This window comes from Sciurus carolinensis, chromosome X (assembly GCF_902686445.1).
Source record: "Sciurus carolinensis chromosome X, mSciCar1.2, whole genome shotgun sequence".
Taxonomy (NCBI): Eukaryota; Metazoa; Chordata; class Mammalia; order Rodentia; family Sciuridae; genus Sciurus; species Sciurus carolinensis.
The window spans coordinates 24,722,114-24,737,779 of NC_062232.1; the positions used below are offsets into that span (position 1 = coordinate 24,722,114).

Consider the following 15,666-nt stretch of genomic DNA (forward strand, 5'->3'; position numbering starts at 1 on the left):
TTTAGAAGTTAAAGTTTGTAATCCCAGTGAAAATTAAAAAGGGTTAGGGATGTGGCTCAGTGGTTAAGCACCCCTGGGTCCAATCCCTGGTACCATGGGGTAGGGGGAGAACAAGTTAAGATAAAGTTGACAAACTTTCTTTTCTTATGATCCATTAAGAAATGTGAACCCTCTCCCCCAACTGGTACTGGAATTGAACTCCCAGGGGTTCACTAAGTTATATCTCCAGTCCATTTTATTTTTTCTTTTGAGACAGGGTCACGCTATTATCAAGAAGGCTGTTCTGGAGCTTGCAATCCTCCTGCTTCAGCTTCCTGAGTTGCCAGGATTACAGGCATGTGCCATTGCACCCAGCTGAACATTTTTTGGGTAATCAAATAATTATTACGAACTTGCAGTGTGTCCCCTCAACACAAAAGAATGTCACATTTACTTTATGAAGGTAAGAAGGAAGTAAAGACACTGAGATAGTTTTTTTCATTCTTCACTTTGACATTTATCTAAAATTACAAACCAAACTCAAGTACCTTTAAAGTCCAATGTAATAGAAATAAAAGTTGCACGTGATCTGCATAGATAATGAAACATTAGTATTCTTAAGGATAGTAGACATAGGGTTTAATGGGGAGTTTTGTCCCTTTCTTCTTTGCTACTTGGGACTACATTATCGAAATGATATTTCATCATTTTATAGAGAGAAATTTTCTTTTTCAGTTTTGAGAAGCTGCTTCTGTGAGTAGAGTGTTGATTTGTAAGTAAAGTAGTTATTGAGGACTGGATCGCCTTCTCAGGGAATGGGAATCGCCTTACAGATTTTGTGGATCACCAGTGTCTCATTGTTCATTCTTGCATTAAAGAAATACCCCTCAAAGAACATTTGGTGGTAAGGGGAAAATTTCTTGGGTACAAATCAAATTCATCTGAATTTTGAAGGTTCTTTGAAATTAATTTTCCATAATAGTCAATCTTCCAATAATGAAAATATCATCTTTTCAAGCTGTACTTGTTCTGCACCTTCTTACTTCCATCTAAGACAAGAGTTTACTTGAGCAAGTCAATAATAATGACTGTGTTTAAGGACAACCTCAGGTTCACATCTGACTTGGAAATGATTGGGGAGCCAGTGAGTAAGTGATTTACGAATTCTTGTCATTTCCTTCAGTCTATACCACTTGGATTTTCAATGATGATTGTAATGCTGAAGTTATTCTTACATATTCATCTTTTTGGGGGGTGAGTACTGGGGATTGAACCCAGGGGTGAGTTACCACTAAGTTACATCCCCAAACCTTTTTTGAGACACAGTCTCCCTAAATTTCTGAAGCTGGCCTTGAACTTGGGATCCTCCTGCCTCAGCCTCCCGAGTGGCTGGGATTACAAGCATGCACCACCACACCCAGCTCATCCTTGCTTTTAAAGCACCAACTAAAAGAATCACTGCCAATGATAACCATTAAGACAAAAATCATACCTTAGATGGATATGAGGCTTCATATCATTATTAGAATGGAGAGTTAAGATTCTGAGATAATAAAACGCCTCTGTGTATCTCATGGTAATAGACCATAGGAAATCTCTTTGAAATAACAAGGACAGAAAAGGAGTACTGAAGGATTAAGGTCACAAAATAGAAAAGGAATACTCTATACATGCGCACACACGTGAGCGTACACACACACACACACATACACAATGTTTAAAGAAAGAAAAATTGACATTCAATATTTTTTGTTTCTTTTTCCTTGTAGTCTTAAGTGCCCATTGTCTGGTGAAGGTGGAATGAATGAAATACTACCAGGAGGAACAGGATCCTGACAACTGCAGGGCTGATTATACCTCTTTGTTCCATTAGTGATGCAAATTTTTGCTGAATTGGGAAACATGAGGCATTTTTAATGGCAGCAAGTCCACTTCAGTGACAGTATATCTTACAGAATAAATCAGAACCTACAGAGACACTCATGAACATCGATGTTACTATTTCTGACAGTTTAATTACATCATACTGGAGCTCGAGGAACTCAACAGTACTGTGTTAAGATTCAGGTTCAGTTCAATGTGATTGGCATTCTTGTCCCTGAATTATTTCAAGGATCAAATTATAAAGTATAAATCTAATGATGTCAGCCAAGTTCATCTTTACAGATAAACTATCATCTGTGAGTCTCAAATAGGAGTGCCCAAGTACAAATGTAAAATTGGGTTGTTTTAATGGAAAACTTTCATAGCAGTGATAATTATATCCACTTGAACTTTTTTTAGCGCTGAAGATTGAACCCAGGGGCCTTGTGCATGCCAAGCACACATTCTACCACTCATCTATGCCCCTAATCCCCATTCAAACATTTTTGAGTATTTAATACATCCTATATAGCACATAAACAAGTGAAGTATCATCTTGTTTTCTTCTTTTCTCAATATTCTCCAGATTTCTCAAGATAACTTTATCTTTTTAATTGAAATCAATACATCTCACACATGGATGAGTAGAAGTGAATCAACTGACTGAAAAATGCTTAATGCCTAATATTTTCCATATTAGATTATACAGAAAAGTCAAAACTGCTAAATAAAACCTGAATTGAAAGTAACATCATTGTACTCTAAGATACTGGGTCAGTTTTTTGTTAATGCTTTAAATAAAACCCATAAAAATTAAAACAGTAAGATTAATTTTCATTAAAAAAATTAACCAAAACCAACTGTATTCCAGGCATGGTTCTAGATGCTGGAGTTATGGAGTTGAACAACCAAAAAGCCCTGTCTCAATGAATCTCGCATTCTTATGGAGGTACATATGCTGAACAAATAAACGAGTAAATTATTTATGTATGTTGGGTGGTGATAAACATTTTTGAGGAGAAGGTTAGCAAAGGACAATGAGGGAGAGTCTTCAGAAAGGGCAGTCTTGGAAGCCTTCATTGATAAATTGCAGTTGAGCAAAACCTTTAAGGACTTGAGGGTGTGAGTCTTGTAGGCATATAAGGAGAAAATGCAACAAACAGACAAAACAGAAAATGCAAAGATCCCAAGAGGAGAGTGTAGGTGACTTGCTCAAAGTACAGCAAGAAGAAAGCTAGTGTAGACAAGAGTGACCAATGTTTGGGAGGACCAAACTTCCCGGGCCCAAGAATTTGGATTTGGTCATGTATGGGACAATCCTGAATCCAACCCATGACCTAGAGTCAAGTGCAGCTGTGCTCTTAGAAAACTTTAGCCAAGTAACAGAGATGTGAATGAGAACGTGCAACTTAAGAATTTTGTCTCTGGGTGTGGTGGTGTACTCCTGTAATCCCAGCAGCTCGGGAGGTTGAGGCAGGAGGGTCATGAGTTCAAAGCCAGCCTCAGCAATTCAGTGAGACCCTGTCTGTACATAAAAATACAAAAAGGGCTGAAGATGTGGCTCAATGATTCAGCACTCCTGGATACAATTCCTGGTACCAAAAAAAGAAAAAAAAAGTAAAATAAAATAAAATAAAAATACATAAATAAATTAAAAAGAAAAAGAATTTTGTGGTTAATTATAACATGGCAATAGCCAACAGAAGGTTTCTAACACATAAAAATGGTAAGATTTGAGGAGACAGAAATGCTGAATAATCTGGTTTGATCATTACACATTGTATATATGTATTGAATTATGATGCTGTACCCCCAAAATAAGTACCAATACTATATGTCAATGAAAAATAAAAATATGAGAGCTGATATACTGTTTGAAGGCATCAACCTAGGAAGATGTCAATATCTATGGGTTGTTTGGTCATATGCTAAACCCCCAAATGTTCCTGATTCTAATAACCATACCTGTGACAACAAGCCCTCACTCACCCCACCAAAAAAAGAAAGAAAAAAAAAATCTTTCCATTTATTCAATAAGGAAATACATACGGAATTGCTAATGTGCCCACTAGGAACCTGGTCAGTCCTTACCTATACTTTACTGATTCACTGCCTGCTCAATAGCACACTGCTTAACATTAACACTTCAACTTGATTCAACTCCAAATTGATTCCCACAAACATACATAAAAATTCTTTTTGGATTACTAGCAATACAATCTGGGCTTGTCTGAAGTTAGCCCAAAGAAATAACTGAAACATTTCAAAAATGAATGTTTCAAAATAAGGAAAGAGTCAAATTTAAATACTACCTTGATACACCATAATACAATCGTTTCCTTCAATCACAGATGAAGTGAGGGGGAAAAAAATCAATGGGATGACTCAATTTAATCTAAGAAAACAGAAATGGAATGGCTGACCATGGCAAGATATTTTTTAAGTCTTCTGAAACACACTATAGTTTCAGACTTTTCTTGAAGGAATGATATTTTATCTGACTCACTTCCCTTTCCTCAATTCCAAAGTTGATCATGGTTCCACTTGCTTACAAAACAATTTTAGGCAGAACCTATTCAGTCTATGCAGAAAATATTTTACTCACATCTAAGCAGATTATTCTCTTTTTAAAAAAGGAGCTGTGGATAAGAAAATTACTTTCTCTTTTAAAGGAGGCTGTGTATGAACAAATATGCCCACTATGATTTTTCTTTGGATTTTAACCAATTTCCAATTTGATGTGTTATTTATTAATGTCTTTTTGTCTTTCTCTAGTTTTCCAGAAGAAAAATTACAATGATTTATCTGGTACTCTATCTTTGTCTTCAGTTAACTTTTTTTTAACATCATCATTTAGAGTAGGTGCTTTCAATTTTACACATAAATACTGTGCATAAAATTTAAAATAAATTATGGTATGCCACGATAATGCTGATAATTAGTTGGTCAGTTTTAATCTGTGAGAGATATGGAAATAAGGAGCTAAACTTAAATACACAGATTGCTCCAGATGTACACAAGAATGTATTGTGCTTGATTTCTAAAACATTAATTCAGCAAGTACTTTTACTTGTTGCATAAAGGATGCAACAGAAAGGGTGCTCAGTTAGGAAAGAAAATAAGCAAGACTTAGGCCCTGTCCTTCAGGGGCTTATGTTCTAGGGAGTTCTAGGGGGAAGAAATAAATGCTAGTAACTATTATTAACACAGGATAAATTATAAGTTATAATGCATAATAAAACCATACAATGCATGAGAGATTCCAAAGGAAGATTCACTGCATGAAACAAAAAAATGGTATATTTCAGGTTAAGAAAACATTGTGCAGCTAGGTGTGGTGGTGTAATACCAGCAGCTTGAGAGGGTGAGGCAGGAGGACTGTGAGTTCAAGGCCAGCCTCTGCACCTTATTGAGGCCCTAAGCATCACAGTGAGACCCTGTCTCAAAATAAAAAGTAAAGAGGGCTGGAGATGTGGCTCAGTGATAAAGTCCCTCTGGTTTCAATCCCCGGTATTCCCCCACCAATCCCTCAAAAAAGAAAAAGAAAAATTTGTGCTCAATGTTATAGATCATGTTGAAGAGTTTGGACTTCATTTTGAAAGCACAAAGAAGTCATAAAATGCTAAAGGAAGGAAATAATATAATATAATCTGATTGGCAGGGGAGTAACTAGAACCATCTGGAAGATGGCTTGGAAAGGTGAAGATGCCAAAGACAGAGGAACCAATTAGGAAAGTATTTATATAATCTGTTCAGGCAGTGCATGATGAGGACTAAATTTGGGCAGATGAATTGAAGGATTTTGTTCTTTTTATAAGAAGCAAAACAAACTGACCTTGGCAATTGGATTGGTGGTGGAACATGGCTAAGGAAGGCAGGTACAGGAAGAAAGTATAGAAAATGACAATCTTTTTATAGTCTGGAAAATAGGAAGTTTTGGGGGGATACCAGGGATTGAATCCAGAAGCACTTAACCACTGAACCACATTCCCAGTCCTTTTTATTTTTTATTGAGACAGTCTCACTATATTGCTTAGAACCTCATTATGTTGTTGAGGCTGGCCTCAAACTTATGATCCTCCTGCCTCACTCTCCCAAGGTGCTGGAATTACAGGCATGTACCACTGTGCCTGGCAGAAAAGAAGTTTTGATCATGATTTCAGAGTGGGTAATATTTTTATCCAGAAGATGCTCAGGAGAGAGGTCTGGGCTGGAAATTTGGATGTAGGGTTACCAAGGATGGAAAGATAGCCCAGGAAGAACAGTGAGGGGGATACAGAGAGAATCTTGAGGAAAGCCTTGATGTGATACACTAAGGAGGATTCTATATTGCTTACATAGTAATCCTGCATCAATTATTCAATCACGCCAGGTGCTATGGCACATGCCTATCATCTCAGTGGCTCAGGAGGATAAGGCAGGAGGATGGCAGGTTCAAAGCCAGCTTCAGCAATTTAGCAAGGACCTGTCTCTAAATAAATAAAGAACTGGAGATATGGCTCAGTGGTTAAGTGCCCCTGGGTTCAATCCCTAGTACCCCCACCTAAATGCTAGGGAACAATGACAAATAAAATACAAAACATTTTACAAAGAATAAACTTGTAGAAGGTGATAAGTCACTAGAGATAAGGACATAGACTCCAGGGTGCAGAGCTCAGGAAAGTTAAAACAAGATAAGCCTTGCTATGGTTTGGATCTAGGAATGTCCCCTCAAACTCATGTGTTAGGCAATGCGACAATGTTCAGAGGTGAAAATATTGGATTTATGAGAGCTATGACTTCATCAGTAGTGTAAACCATTTGATGGATTAATGATTTGAACAGACTACTGGATGGTAACTGTAGGCAGGTGAGGTGTGGCTGGAGGAAGTAGGTCACTGGAGGTGTGTCCTCGGGGACTATAACTTGTCCCAGTTTCCTGGCTGCCATGAGCTGAGCAGCTTTCCTCTGCCATGTCCTTCTACATCATGTTTCTGCCTTGGGGTTGATAAACTATGGACTGAACCTCTGAAAACATGCATCCAAATAAACTTTTCCTTCTATAAATTTTTTTTATCAGGTATTTCGGTCACAGCAATGGAAAGCTGGATAACCTACTTTATTAGTTTCTATTTCTTTCTTTCTTTGTTTCCTCCAATAGAGTGTGTACTTCATTAGCATACTGTCCCAGTGAAAGTTATATAGAACACATAGGTACACAGAGACATATTGATGATAAGCATTTCATGGTTTAAGGAAGTCCTCTGTCCCTCATTATTTTGGGGGATTCATTCCAAGATCCCTTGCAGTTACCAACAAATCCATCATGCTGCCTTTTATACATAAAATGGCATAGTATTTGCATGTACCCCACATACATCCTTTTGTATAATCTAAATCAACTCCAAATCACTTATAACACCTAAGACAATGCAAGTGCTATGTAAACAATAATTGTTATACTGTATGTTTAGGGAACAATGACAAGAAAAAGTGTACACATGTTCGGTATAGGTGAATTCCCACCCCCATACTTTCTAACTGTGGTTAATTGAATCCATGAATGCAGAGGCTGCTAGGTAGGAAGGGCTGACTATACTCCAACTCTTTAGACAGATCACCTAGTATGACTTCTTCCATATTTCAGTTAAAAGAAAATGATTGAGGTTGTATATATGAAGAATGCCATTCTCTATCCTGAATAGGGCTCAGCAGATCCCAGTCTTATCGCATCTCAAACCTTCAAATCATGAGGACACACATTGCATTTATTTAAACACCTGCAAGCCTCTTTCAAAACGATAATCCTTTTTTCCCTTCTTAAATGAAGTTGGCTATGTGGTTCAGAAAAAAAAAAAAACAATAAGATAAAGCACCTTTGAATTCAGTCTTTTCTTTCAAAGAACAAACTTAACAACATAGCTGATCTATCTTATATTGGCAAGTTATCTCTTAGCTTAACATAGCCACTGGAATATAGCACTTCTGTCCCTGTATTCAATTCTGCCACAATCTTATTTCCACAAATCATCAGGAACACAGCCTGATGTGTATTTTCGTTTGGGTGCTTTAATAGGAATGCTGCCTTTTCATCAGTGTTGACAACCTAAATAATTAATGCTTCTAAGCACCCAGGGCTCTGAATCGCACTGCTAAAATATGCGACTTAATTTCACATGCTTTACTTACTTCAAAAAAAAAGGAAAATTTTGAAGTAGGAAATAACAACAGAAGCACTAAAGCTCAGTTGTTTTCAGAATTTATAGACTTTTCAAAGGCATGCAATATTTTTTCATGCACTGTGCTATCATTTATAGTCCCAATAGTCCATTAGCTGTATTCAGATCTCATGTGGAGAAAGAGAGTCTGACACAGACACTGCCCTAAATCACTGAGGTGTAGTAAAGTTAGGAAAACAACCTCAAACATATTCCCTTCCTTCTCCAAACAACTGAAACCTGGCTATCGTACAAGAGTTTGACTTCTCCAGAGGAGCACATGCCTCTCCTTACCACTCCAGATGCTTGAACATCATCAAATTTGCTTCAATCATCTGTTCTCCCTCAGAAATGCCCTCGACCTCAGATCCCTCATCCACTCTCCTCAACATCTTTCCCATCTTAGCCTACTGGCATCATAAGGGTCTCACCACCCTGCTGATGAGCCCCACAACCCTTGCCTTGTGAACCACACCTTTAAACCCTCAATGATTGCCACGAAAAACCTTCAGCAGTTTACAGGGAAGCTACATCTTAAAAAGTAGAAATCCCTTGAAAACATTTTACTTCCATGATGTCTCCTAATCTTTCACCATAAATTTCATGCATACCTTTGACCTTTCCTTTCTTTCCTATCAATTTAAGCATTTTCATTCTCCTTAGTCTACCTCTATGGAAGAGCTCAAGTATGAATACACCATCATAGCACAGGCAGAGGAACTTTAGATGTGAGGAATCAAGGACTCACAAGTCTCTTCTGTGAGGTAATACTTATTTGTGTGAGGCAAGGAGGGGATGTATTTTGAGATGAGGGTCTCACTACATTGATCCTGCTGGGCTCAATTAATTAATCCTCCTGCTTCAGTCTTCCCAATAGCTTGGAATACTGATGTGCACCATTGTGCATGGCTCTGTGAAGTATTATTGGGAGAGTCAAATATAACCAGTTTAGGACCCAGGGAAAAGGAGGCTAGAACATGGTGCTGACTCATGCTCATTTGGCCTCAAGAGAGAAGGAGAAATGAAGGAAATGGGTCAAATATTTGTGGCCTTCATAAAACACTACTGTCTAACCTAGCACTGCAGGAAAAAACAATGAGCAACTGGTTAACAACCCCTGTCACAGCCATTTATTACCACTATAACATGCCTTGCTCATTTTGACCTTCTTTTATCATTTATGCCTCATCTATTCCAGATTTCTTAGAACCCAATCCTAGGCAGAGAACCTTGCTGAAGAATGACAACAGACCACACTGACCCATTTCACTGACCCTTTTCCTCCACAAACTCATCTCATTTTTACCTACCTGGTAATGTCCCCAAAGTGTTATCATTTTCCTTAGTTCTCACTCACTTTTAAAAAATTTGTTATTAGTTATACATGATAGTAGAATGTATTTTTACACATCATATATACATGGAGTATAATGTCTCATTCTTCCGGTTATACATTATGTAGGATTACATTGGTCATACAATCATGTATGAACACAGGATAGTAATGCCTGATTTCATTCTACTAACTTTCCTCATTTTAAAGATGAACTGATCTTTTAATTTCTTTGGAAGGATTGAAGTTTTCTAACTTCCCTTCTCTTGGCTGAAAATATTCTCCAAAGAGGCCAATGCATTTCCAGTGACCCACTAGGTTGTGATTTATCCTCATTTCCATTGAGCTTTGATCACACTTTCCTTGAACCTATTCCTACGTCCCAGTCCTTCAGCATCCCATCACCCAAATGGAGGTCTTTCCCAAGGCATTGTATCTGAGTACATTTGCTATCTATTTCTCATCCCATATCCTTCAGCAATCAGTTTAATGGAGTTCACTCTCAAATCTCCACAGTCTGCCCTCTAACACTTGGGATAGACCTATAACTTCTTTCTAGACATAACACAGAAGACCTGACAGCTCCTCAAAAATATTATATCCAAAATCAAGTTTTACTATCTTCTGCCACCCCAATCTTCTCCCCTCATTTCCTTCCCTTCTACTCTTCAGTCAGTCACCCTGTCCTGGGAATTCTATTTTCATGGAACAGTTTCATACTCATTTCCTCCCACATCTCTCAAATGTAGGCACTCACAACTCACATGCCTCAGTTTTGGCAACTGCCTCCTAATTGGTCTTTTCATTGATAAAAGTTTTACTTTGGGTCAAATACAGGGGCTAGAACACACCTTTTAAGAAATTTTTTCTTAGATCTTTTTTTAGCCTGGTATGTGATTTTCATTGGCTTCCTCACACTTACAAAAATGAGTCAAACACCTCAACCCAATATTCATTTCGCTATAATGAGCCCCCAACCTTTTCCTGAAGGCTTATTTCCCTGTATCCTTGGTTTGGACCTTATTTTTCTATTTAACAGACTACTGGCTGTTTCCTCACCCTTGGGCCTAATCTCTACACCCTCCCTTACACTATTCCTACCTCAGGGTATGCTTGGTTTGTACTCATTATGATCTGAATATGAGGTGGCCCCTGAAAGCTCATAGGAGACAAGGCAGGAGTATTCAGAGGTAAAATGATTGAATTATGAGAGCTATAATCTAATCAGATTAATCCATTTGATGGATTAATAATTTGAAAGGACTACTGTACTGGTGGGTAACTGTAGGCAGGTAATGCATAGCTGGAGAAAGCAGGTAATTGGAGGCATGCCTTTATGGTTTATATTTTGTCCTTAGCACCTCTCTCTCTCTGCTTCCCAGCTGCTATGAGGTGTGCAACTTTCCTCTGCCATGATGTTCTGCTTCACCTCAGGCTTAGAGCAATGGATTTGGTCAACCATAGACTGACACCTCTGAAAGTGTAAGCCCAAAATTAAGCTTTTCCTCTTCTGAGTTATTATTGTTGGGATGTTGGTCATGATGATGAAAAGTTGATTGACACATCACTCCAGTTTTTGGGAGCCATCACAAATAACAACTGGTAATAAAGCCTTCCCTGGTCTCCAAAATGAATGAACTGCTTGTCCTGAATAACTGAAGGCTAGCTCTTTGAAGACTAGGATCATCATATCCCTTAAGGAATTTATGACAATACTGTATACAGAAATGATATTAGGGGCTGGGGAGGTAGCTCAGTCGGTAGAGTGCTTGCTTTGTAAGTACAAGGCCCTGGGTTCGATCCCCAGCAACAAAAAAAAAAAAAAAAAGAAAAAAGAAATGATATTAGATAATCCAGCTAATGATTTGAACTACTAGCGAACAATGCACCACTCCCCGATCTTAGGAGACAACAAAATCTAGGAGTAGCTAATACACTTACCCATAGATTCTGAAGTTTGACTGCCAACCACTCGGAGCAGCATGGGCTGACTGCTATCTGACCTCTGTAGAGAGGTTGAAGGAGAAGATACCGTGGTACCATTCACCTTGGCCTCTGCCTGGGGCTAAGGTATCCAAAAGAAAACAATTATTTTTCATAATAAATGAATATATAAAATAAAATTTACAGAACTCAGGGCCAGAAATTTTGACCTACTCTACTTAGAAATCTCCCGAAGGTTATTGAACTTGGGATATTTTACTGTTGATATGATCTGTGGATATTAGCTTTGTATATGAATTGTGCACTGTCACAAAAGTGAGAAAAAAAGAGTTACAGTAGGGCAAGATATTTATATCATTAGACTGAAAGACTGAAATATTTTGAAAGCTATGTGAGAATGCTGAGATCACACGAGATCTTAACAATGCAACGGAGAATTCATATTTTGGGGAAGTATTAAGTAATACAACAGAGAACTTAAAATTCCCTCAAAGTCAGGGCCAAGTCTGCATAGAGTCTGTGACAATGCAGTATCTTGCTAGGTTTTTAATGGAAGCTTAAAAAATGATATGTTAGGGATCAGGAGAAAAGTCCAAAGGTATATTAGAAGTTATAACTAATTTTAAAGAAGAGAGTTCCATTTCAAGAAGTAAATTTTGGAATTGTATTTTTCAAAGATGGCTTTCAAATTGGTCTAATAAAAACATTTTGGCAGGGCACATCTTATATAAAAAGGCACGCTAGTTTTCTCCCTTTTAAAAATATGCTTTGACATCTAGCATTTTGCTGGGCATATTCTAAGCACTAAAGAATTGATGCTTATACTTACAAGAACTCTGAGTTCTGCTTTTAGTTTTGCTTAAGAGGGAAAAACAAATGTTTGTAAATATCTCATATTAGAGAGATATGGGTCTCACTTGCTCCAGCAGCTGCCTCAGCCTGTGTAACTGTGACTCCAGCTGTTTATTGTGATCTTCTAGGATTTGCATCCTGGCTTCCAGGCGGCCTTTGTGTTGACGCAGTAGTTTGGCCTCAGCAATGAGCTCAGCATCTCGAGGACTCTGTGGAGAGGTGGGCATCATTTCTGGAGGAGATGGCAGTGGGGACAGGCCTTTATGTTCATGTTGCTGCTTTAGACGATCATATTCTGCTTGCAGATTCCTGTGGGCATCATTTTAAAAAAAGGGAGGAAAGGAAAAAAAGAAAGAAAACTGAATATCATCACCAGATTTCCTATAACATGGCAGATAGAATCTGACCACCACCAAACAAGAGCAAGCAAAAGAGAGGCACTAATGAATGGTGTTTGAGATGATGATCTTACCAATGCTAAAAGAACAAAACAAAATTTAAATCTTTTGACTAGCGTATAAGGGGCGATGCTTTTCAATTTTTTATGCAATTCTAAAAGTCTCATGAGTGCTATGTTCAGACAAGTAAACAGCAAAAAATTTGATCATTTTGCAAGTATTTCTTTATAACGAAATTAAAATTTTTATGCCCCTATCTATACTTTGGTTTGATTAAAAAAAATCAAACGTTTTGAACAGAAATGTAGAAGAATATAGAAAGAGTATATCCACGTACCCACCACCCTACTTTAATCACTTTAACATTTGCCATATTTTCTTCAAAATCTTTTCGAAGAAATTAAATATGACAGTTAAAGCTGAAGCTCCCCATGTATCCTCAATACCATACCATTCCCTCCTCACCATTGCACCCAAGGAGATAATGCCATACTGAATTCCATGTCCACCATTGCCATGGATGTATCCACAAATGTTACAATGAACCTAAAGATTTTGATATTCACCTGTTTTTTTGTTAAATCTACAAAAATTGCCATTTCATGTGATTTAATCTCCAACATCATTATTTTGCATGTTCTTAAATTTTACATTTAAGAACTTTATGCTTAAGAATGTACATACCGTTCTAAGAGTTGATTTGCCTTCAACACCGTTTGGAGATTTATCCACGCTGATACACAGTTTATTTTATTGCTGTAAGGTATTATTCTGTTGCTTGAATATGCTAACAACATTCTCCTGTCCGTGGCACTTAGGTTGTTTCCAACTTTCCACTATTAAAAATCATGAAGCAATGAACTTCCTTACACCTGTCTTTTTGGATACCTGTTTAAGAGATTCTACACAGAATACATCTTGATGTAGAACTGTTGGGTCCTAACAATATCTTCAGCATTGCTACATATCACCAAAATGTTCTTCTAAGTGGTTTTACCAATATACTCTCTCACCAGTAGTGAATGGGGTTTTCCATTTGACTACATCCTCAAAAGCTTGGTATTGCTTGGTGTTATTTGACATTCATGTTTGGGGGCAATGTGACGGGTGCATTTTAATTTGCACATCCCTGATTACTAAAGGATGAATTTATTTCATGTTAACTGGCTTTTCATGTTTCCTTTACCCATTTTCCCACTGGATTGTCTTTTCTTATTAAAGTTCTTGACATATTCTAGATGCATATCCTCTGTCAGTTACGTGCATAGCAAATATTATCTCCTGCCCTTCTCTTAGTGTAGATTAACTTTGTTCATGGTGTCCTATAATACAAAAAAATTGTTTCAACATATTTCTCCATGTTTCCTGCTTTTTAAGTTTTGTTTAAGAAAATCTTCCTTACACCTACATTTTAAAGTCTAAAATTTCGTTTTGCACATTGAGGTCTTTGATTTTCCCAGAACCTATTTTTGTGCTTAGTATCAACATGTGATCTAATTTTACTTTCTGCAAAGAATTGAGTCAATCTCATTCATTACCTCATGATTCCCCCTTTGATTTTTTTTTTTTTTTTGCAGTGCTGGGGATCAAACTCAGGGTCTTGTGCTTGAGAGGCAAGCACTCTACCGACTGAGCTATCTCCCCAGCCCTCCCCCTTTGATTTTAACAGTGCCTCTGCAATATATCAAGTGTGCATAAATATACAGTTGTGCTTCTGAGTTCTCAATTCTATTCTATTGGTCTGTGATGTTTTAAATCAGTTGGTGTCTGTTAGCCCCTCCCATCCCAACTTTGTTCTTCATTAAAATTGTCTTGGCTATGCTGATATCTTTGATCGTCTCTATGATTTTAATATTATATTTTCATATTTCACAAAAACCCTTGTTGAAACTTTGAATTTGAATCATATTGAATTTATAGATTAAATTCTGAAGAACTGAGTTCATATTATTGAGTCTTTACATCCAGGAATGTGGCAGAGTTCCTCATTTATTCTGGTTTCTTTTTTGTCTATTAATCATGTTTTCTATTTTACTGGACTTTTTTCCTTTTGCTTTTCACATAGAACGCTTAAATTATCTTTTGATCTTTACTTTTTTTTTTCTGTACCAGAGATTGAACCACTGAACCACATCCCTAACCTTTTTTATATTTTATTTAGAGACAGGGTCTCACTAAGTTGCTCAGGGCCTTGCTAAGTTGTTGAGGCTTGCTTTGAGATCCTTCTGCCTCAGTTTCCTGAGCCAATGAGATTACAGTCATGTGCCACCATGACCAGCTATCTTTACTGTTTTAAAATAAATACATTTAGGATTACAGATTTGCTTCTTGGTAGTACTTTAAAAGTAGACCAAAAGTTTGGAAATATATCACTTGATTTAATTTAATTTTTAATTACACTTTATAATCTTTATTATGATCTTTTAAGTTATCCTGTTGTCATTTGAGTGCAGTTTTTATATTTCCAAACATGTTTTCACTTGTTTTTAGTGCACACTTCTAATTAATTTGCATTTTAATCAGAGACTGCCTATATGACATTGATCCTTTGAAATTTAGCAAGACTTCTTTTTGTGATCTAGTTCATAGTCACTTTGGAAAATGGGTTTGTTGAGTACTTAATAATATGTATATTTCCCCCTCTAAAATGCAGAATTTCTAAATACATAGAATATGCTAAATTTGTTATTCAAATTGTCTACACTGTTGGTTTTTTTTTTATTACTTGCAGTTATCAATTTTTATTAGAGGAAAGTTGAAATATAATGGATTTGTTAGTTTCTCCTTTTAGTTCTATTAACACTTATTTTGAGGCCTATGACATTAGATTCGTAGAAGACCTTGATTGTTCTTGGCTTATTTTTTATGTAGTATATTTTTTCTTCCAAATAATGTTTATTGGGGCTGGGGATATAGCTCAGTTGGTAGAATGCTTGCCTTGCAAGCACAAGGTCCTGGGTTCAATCCCCAGCACCGCAAAAAGACACAAACAAACAAACAAAAAAAACCAAATAATGTTTATTGCCATGAATTTTATGTCATTTACGATTTGTATGGTTATTCCACTTTCTTTTAGTTATACTTGATTGTTGTCCAACGA

At 37.0% G+C, this 15,666-nt stretch overlaps 1 protein-coding gene across 8 annotated transcripts in view; it reads right to left on the minus strand.

Annotated features, from left to right (window-relative positions):
• Nucleotides 1–15,666, minus strand: part of Dmd (dystrophin) — a 2,099,091-nt gene that overhangs the window by 16,226 nt on the left and 2,067,199 nt on the right. For all 8 annotated transcript variants that reach the window (XM_047536255.1, XM_047536256.1, XM_047536254.1 and 5 more), the window contains 2 exons: nucleotides 12,234–12,477; nucleotides 11,314–11,437 (listed from right to left, as the gene is read on the minus strand). In XM_047536255.1, the coding sequence (XP_047392211.1) occupies nucleotides 11,314–11,437; nucleotides 12,234–12,477 (368 nt within the window). The remainder of the gene's footprint in view (nucleotides 1–11,313; nucleotides 11,438–12,233; nucleotides 12,478–15,666) is intronic.